The sequence below is a fragment of the Lactuca sativa genome, chromosome 5 (assembly GCF_002870075.4).
Source record: "Lactuca sativa cultivar Salinas chromosome 5, Lsat_Salinas_v11, whole genome shotgun sequence".
Classification (NCBI taxonomy): Eukaryota; Viridiplantae; Streptophyta; class Magnoliopsida; order Asterales; family Asteraceae; genus Lactuca; species Lactuca sativa.
This window is the reverse complement of record NC_056627.2, coordinates 93860898-93868545: the sequence shown is the minus strand read 5'-3', so window position 1 is coordinate 93868545 and position 7648 is coordinate 93860898. Positions and strand designations below refer to the sequence as shown.

The following is a 7648-nucleotide window of genomic DNA, read 5'->3' as shown; positions in this document are numbered from 1 at the left end:
ACTAGAGTTCGCCCGTTTATCAATACTTTTTCACAACATTAAAATCTCCAAATATCAAATTATTTCCGGGGTTTTGAATCTTGAAGCCGTGAATGTACCCCCACAAGTCTTTTTTAGCTTGAATACCTTGAGGAGCATACACATTGATCATAAACACCAGAAAATCAAAATTAAGCCAAGGCCCTTCAACAATAATCATGTTATCAGTGCAAACAACCCTCTTCTTAACAAAGTAAGAAGGATCCCATATAGATGATATACCACCCGAATGACTACGAGAAGAACTCGGAGCAAAATCAAAGTGACTATTGCCCAACATCCCCTTAATTTTAAAAATACCAAGAACTGATGATCCATCATTTTCCATTAACATGAACATCAATTCCTTCCTTTTTATGTTTTAAAGTTCGAGAGAAAGATGATGATCCTCTTCTCGGTATAGGAGAAACTCAAGATTGGGATTTTCTTGGATGTTGTTGATGCTGAGGATGTTAAAACCACAGGAGCATTTACATCAAATTTCATCCCATCAAAATCTGGTAGTTTAGAATAAGACAAAGAATTCGAGTCTTCTGCTTTCTTATTGACATGTTCCGTTTGCTCTTCTTTATCTCCTCTTCTTATTGAATTGGCCTATGAACTATGATTATAATAATATAAAAAATATACTAGTTTAGTGGCTAAGAGACTTGTAAAATTATCTTTAGGGTTTGTGTATTTTTAACATTTTCAAAATCGGGTAACAGGAAAAATGGGTTTAATAAACAGTCTTGATTATTATGGCTAAGGCATGAAATTTGGGTTGTTAGTGTTTGTAAACTAATTTATATTATATAAGTCCTTTTGTGTTTCCATAGCTTTATCTGACTAGTTTAGTTTATTGGTTGCTTAATTATCATGGATTTTTTAACAAGATTTGTTTTTTTTTTTCTGTTGTTGTCTATAGGATGTTACAGTTTGGTCAAAGTCAATGAACTGAACACAAGTAAAAAATAGGAAAATTTAGAGGAAATTAAAAAAGATATAGGGAAGTAAAACAGGTTGTGGAGTTGTTCATGAAGGCATAGGCATTGAATCTCAGATGGTTTAGCATTGTACTTCCGATTTTTATTTTTGTTGTGACATCATTCTTTGACAAGTTACCCAATTACAATAATGAACTTTAACACGACCAACAAAAGGGTATTATAGGTACATCAATTTAAAAAAAAAAATGTAATGACCGATCATATATAGTCCTCAATGTCCAAACAAGGCACTTAAATTTGGTAGACACTTTTTGTCAAAAATGTAAGCATGATGAAATTATGAAATACATTGCCTATATTGGTAAAAATAGTAAAAGACATTGCTATTTTCTTCAATTTACCCTCTTTATTTTGCTTTTAACAGTGGCAGTTGGAACAATCACCGGCCATCTTGGTAACACTAACCGAATCACAGAAGAGGAGTCAATGAATTGACCAAAGTCAATTGGACTAGACACAACATCCAGCCTTCTGTTCGGAATATTATACGAGACAATACGCTCAGGCTTCATGCATTGCAAATACACAACATTTGGATTCAACGGATGAAACGATAAAGGACGAAACCTTCTGCACCGAAACAGCCGATTACTCAATTCCAGATTGTTACAATGAAGATCGCTACGCCTCACTTTAAACTCACAACACCATTCTCCTTTCTCATAATCCTTCATAACGCACATGCTGAACAAATAGAAATTGGTGAAAATGGAATCATCAGTCACCTAGAAATAGCGAAGGGTCCCTTGGCTCTCACCACATAATTCATACTCTCTCCTGAGATCTCTTTCATCTGGGAGTGAAATTAGGCGAACAGATTTTGGATCTTTGTAAGGATTAAACGCAAGCAGGCCATCAAACCCCTCACAATTACAAACTCGCCAATGGAGAGCCCCATAACAATAGATTGGGCCACCGGCATCTTCCAGTAAGGGAATAGAGGAAGGTAGCTTGTAGCTGATCCATTTGCCTGTTTCGGATGTTAACATCTCTAAATTGAGATAATCCGATTCAAAATGGTTGAACCTAACAACTGTATAACCTGTAAGCATATGATCTTTATTAACCCTAGTAATAAGCCCTTCCTTGAAGGTATAGTGGTAGTTGAGTCTACATCTAGGTAAAGTGATCCATTGTCGAGTGAGTGGATCACAGATGTAGTAAACAAACGGTGTTGGAGAACGCCAACAACACAGAATCAAACCATTACTCATAGCTAAAACCCTGAATCGATCATATTGTTTTTTATTGATAGAAAGAAAATGAACAGAGAATTCGGACATACTGTCGATTTCAGTACCAAGACGATTAACAAACTCCTTGAAGTTCGGTAGGCCAGAGTACCTACGCAAGATTCTGAAAGGCCGCGAGGACAATGCTGCATTGGAATTGCGAACCGAGTAATAGAATCGGCAGAAGGAAGGGTGAGAAATTAGGGTTTGCCAATGCTTGCACACACTTTTAAAACTAAAAATCGATTTCACGGGTAATCTAGCGAGAATTTCTATAAGCAGCGAATCAGGAAAGTTTCGAATATCATACCAAAACAATTGTATTGTTTTCTCTTGCTGGAAATATTGGTATGCAGAAGTAGTTGAACAATTCGGTTTTCATCGCCATCATCATTAAATTGATTGCTTGAGTTACTCTTATCGTCGTCTTCCATGCATCCAACTGCAAGGTGGGTCCGGGTAACAGTAACAGAAACACAAACGCTCACTTCCTTCGGTAATTTTCGTAAGGTTAATGATTTCACAATGGGTTGAGCCGTTGAGCTGAAATAAGCGGATTTTAATAGGGTTTCAAATTTCAATGGATTGCGCAACAAGATTTACTAATCAACGGACTTGATTTAATGGGCTAGTTTAATGTGGGCTTTTTATTTTATTTTTAAATCAAAAATGTATTAACTATTTTATCAAAGAAAATATATAAATTAGGTTGTTCAATAATCGTTGGGAAACACTTAAACAAAAAATTAATGTTTCTAAAAGATAGCGCCACTAATTTGTAGGTCCTACAGATATATAATTGTTGGAAAATGGGTCTTTGCATTTACAAAAAATTGACTTTCCAATTTCTAAATACAAAATTTTGGCTCGTGTTCGATACAAAATGATACTATTATGCAAGGTTGTAGAACTCGTTACTCGGTACCTGATCGGCCGACCGGGGAGTAGCGAGTTACTCGGATTCGGTAATTCGTATAGAAATATTTTTTGGAAAATTATATATGCCAAAATCATACGTCAAATCATAATTTGATTGAAATATATAACCAAAAATAGATAAATGTGAATACATAAAAACTGAAATACACACAATTGTCTCATTATGTAAATAATTACTGAAAATTTAGATATATATGTACTAATAATCACATGTATGTGTTAAATAATAAATCATTAACTGCATTATACATACTAATCTTGAAATTCTTAATTTTTTCTCTTTTTATGACAATTTTGACCCATTGACCGAGTTTGACCGAGTTAGCCGAGTTTGACCGAGTAGGCCTGAGTTTGAACGAGTTTGACCGATTTTTGACCGAGTTTCACCGATATTTAACCAAGTTTGACTGAATTCGAGTTTTTTGGCTGAGTTCACATTACTCGCCTCGGTAGAGGGTCGATTCCGAGTAATCGGCCGAGTAGGCCGAGTTTTGCAACACTGCTATTATGTGACGTTTAAAATGGACAGTACATGAATAAAAAAATGAATCATCAATGTATGATATTTTAAATGGTTGTTTGAGTAGTTGAACCAGGAAACACATAAATTAAACAAAAAAAATTATCTATTTTTTCTATGTTTTGAAACTGAATTAAAATCAGTAATTAAACCAAACTTTCGGTTACATTTATGTGTTTAATATTGCTTAATTCAGTAATTAAGTCGTTGGTTTTATAATCACCATAAATTTTGATTATGGTGATTGTCACAAGTTTACACAATAAATAAATTATTCTTGTACATAGCAACGATACTCGAAAAGTCTTTAATCTTTTTTTTTATGGCTAAAATTTCAATCAGGTATCAAGGTAATATTTAGGACTTTGTTCGGTTTGATGGTCTTCAAAAACCATTCTTCCGTTGGTATCATTGGAAACAAAAGTTCGGCGTGGGAAGATATTTTTTAAGAAAACTTAGTCAAACATAGTGACAGTTGCCAAATCGAGGAGGCAAATTTCCCAAAAAGTTTGAGAAGAAAACCAAAATCAACGGAGCAATTTTCTGGATATTCATTAACAACTTGAAACTTACAATATAAAGAGCAAATATGCATACTGGAAACTAAAAACAAGGAAGAACATGGAAGCAGTAACAATATGGAGTCCTAAAGAAAAGTGACTACTTTGATTAATTGGTGTTTGCAAGACCAAGTCTTATTTCTTCACATGACCCAGATGAGTTAATCTAGGAAACAAGTTGGCTTCTTCTTATCTCTTTTGGGTTGTCCCTCTTTTCCCACAACTAGGATGGATTCGGATGGGCCAATGCCATTGGACTCTTGTTGCTTATCAACTGCCCTTCCCTTTAGTGTGAGCTCGTCCTCGAGCTCAAAAGCATATGAATCAGAGGCACAAAATTCAGGAAATCAGAGGCGAAAATCTTCATAATTTTCCCGGGTTGCTTTAGTGACATCTTGGTTGTTCCACATAACCAGAACTTGTAGTTTTGTCTGATGTTTAGAATGGTCTAACAATTGGGTTACTTGAAGTGCTTGATAATTAGGAAGTGGCATGTCTGGTAATGGGGTAGGAGTTTGATTTCAAAATGTTCGTTGTATAATCTAGAAAGGTTCGTAGAATCTTTTGCTCAACTTATTGGTGGTGCGAGTGTGAACTGGCTATTGCCAAGAGTCTTTGAGTCGTAAATACACTATGTTGCCAACCGCAAACTGCTTGTCAGTCCTGTGGGTATTTGCCAAATCAACCATTCTTTGTTGTGCTCATTTCAATTTTTCTTTAAGAATGGTCCGCAGTCGTTGGTTTTCCATTAAGGTGACATCAATAGAAGTTGTCATTGAGTGTCCGGTTGACATCGATTGATGTCTGTGATCAACTATCGTAAAGTGCTTGGAACGGTGACATGTCGATAGTGGAGTGGTGGGTTGTATTTTACAAATACTCGGCTAGGTATAAGTACTTACTCCAAGATTGTGGTTTTGTACTTACGAAGGAGTGAAGATAGTTTTTCAAACAATGTTTTACTACTTCGGTTTGGCCATCGGATTGTGGGTGGTATGTGGTGGAGTAACAAAGTTTGGCACCTAACTATTTAAGCAATCCATGCCAACAATTACTAAAAAATATAGAATCACAGTCAGAGATGATTCTATTGGGAATGCCATGGAGACGATATATGTTTTGCTAAAAGGGAGTGGCAAGTGACACTACATTGTATTTAGCAGGAAGAGCGATGAAGTGAGCAAATTTAGAGAACTTGTTGACGATTACCCATACTGCTGATTTCCCGTTCAATATTAGGAGGTGGATTATGAAGTCCATGGAGATGTCACTCCAGACTTGAGATGGAATGGGAATAGGTTGGAGTAACCCATAGGGCCGGTGTGTCGGGTATTTTGTTTGTTGGTAAACTACACAACTGCATATGAATGAGTATACATATTCTTTAAGTTTAGGCCAACAATGGAAGCTAGTCGGAGCATAGTGGGGCCTATACCGGAGTGGCCTCCCATGACTGACGGATGATATTCATCCAATAGCTTCTATCTGATCTATGCATTTTCTAGAACGAACCATCGGTTTTGTTGGTATAGTAATCAATCGCGAAACAGAAAGGGTTTGTCGGGGTTGGATTTATTGACCGTATTCTTGACTAGTTGTTCCATGATATTTGATTTGTAGAGGTTGTGAAGGTCTTCTAGCCATGTGAGATTGGTTGTTGATCAGCCTAGTAACGATGCTTCTTCGATTCGGCTAAGGGCGTCGGTGACGACATTTAGTTTCCCTAGTTTATAAAAGATTTGAAAATCAAACCCGATGAGTTTCGAGGCCCACTTGTACTGTTTTGGTGTGTGGACAACTTGTGAGAGCAAGTGCTTCAAACTCTTCTGACCTGTGAAGATCCGGAACCGTCTTCCTAGAAGGTATTGTTTCCATTTCTTTACTGCCTCAGTAATAGCAAATAGTTCACGTACATAGGTGGAAGCTACTTGCATGAAAGCCCCCATTTTCTTGCTAAGGATTTATCATTCCGAGACAAAACTGCCCCTATCACCACATTGGATGCATTTGTAGTGACATCAAAAACATCGAAATTAGGGAGGGTGAGAATTGCTAATTATGATATTGCTTCCTTAAGGGCAAGGAAAGATTATTGAGCTTCTATGGACCATTCAAACCGCCTCTTTTTCAGTATATTAGTGAGTGCAGCGACGATGTGAGCATAGCCGCGCACGAAGCAGAGGTAGTACCCTGTTAGGTCGAGAAACCTTCTGAAGGTTGTGGACAGTGTTGGTGGTGGCCATGCTTGGATGGTGGTTACTTTCTCGGGACTAGCACCAACTCTTGCTGATGATATTACATGTCCCAAGTAATCAATGGTTAGGGCTCCGAAAGTGCACTTAGACTGTTTTGCATAAAAGTAGTTCTTAGCCAATATGTCAAGGACATACTGGAGGCGTTCATAATCTCGAATTGGCTTTTCTTCCGCTTAGTTAAACAAACATATACCCCACATGAAATACTACTATTCATGCTACTCGATACCTATAATTATCATAAATCTCTTTTTTCTCCAAAGGCTTCTTAGAATTGGAAGTAATTTGGTCATCTCTACCAAAACAATAATTATCAACATTGTACACATAATGCTCTTAAGCTATCCTTCACTTAAAAACAAACTACACCTTCTTTACCAGTCATTACAAATTCCATAATTATTTATGTCATGCATATCGTGATAACATAAATCACACCATGAACGCACCTTTCAAGTTTAAATGTTATACATCATACAACATACAACTATATTAAGCTATATCATGAACCGTCATCTACTATGGCATGAAACTATGGTATGGAATTGGTCGCTATTTCTATTTCTGATTATCTTTAACACTAAAACAATCAATTTCAAGTTATAAATCTCTGACACCTTTCCTATCTATAGTCTACAATTATTCTCATACATAATGATTATTAAGCTACTAGTATAAAACATGTTACTGAAATTCATGAATTATCACTAAGAAAAGAATATCAATCCTTGCCTAAAAGTAGTATCAACACCCAACTTTACACATTCATATCTTTTGCACTACAAAGGCTATAACTTTCACAACCCATTTGAATATGGTTGGAATCAACAAATTCATCTACATCCAAACTGTTAATACCAAACATCTTTTCCAATTGAAAAACATATTGATTGTTAAAGCAATTGTTCACACTCTAAGGGAGGAGGGAGTCATTCCCTCCCAACCCACTGAACCCTAACACATCATTTTTTCTCCTTTATTTTTTCATCTTTCCCAACCCACAACACACAGAAACTTTATCTTTTTGTACCCACTCAACCCATTCAATTAAAAAAAAATACAAAACAATCAAGTTAAAATCTTTATTAGCAATAGAGTTACCGCCGATACCACT

At 36.2% G+C, this 7648-nt stretch overlaps 1 protein-coding gene across 1 annotated transcript; it reads right to left on the bottom strand.

Annotated features, from left to right (window-relative positions):
* Positions 1 to 1147: 1147 nt before the first annotated feature.
* Positions 1148 to 2638, bottom strand: LOC122196332 (F-box protein At5g49610; the record flags this gene model as incomplete). Its single annotated transcript, XM_042898780.2, has 1 exon — positions 1148 to 2638. A coding segment is annotated over one exon (885 nt), but the record flags the coding sequence as incomplete, so codon positions are not given.
* Positions 2639 to 7648: the final 5010 nt, after the last annotated feature.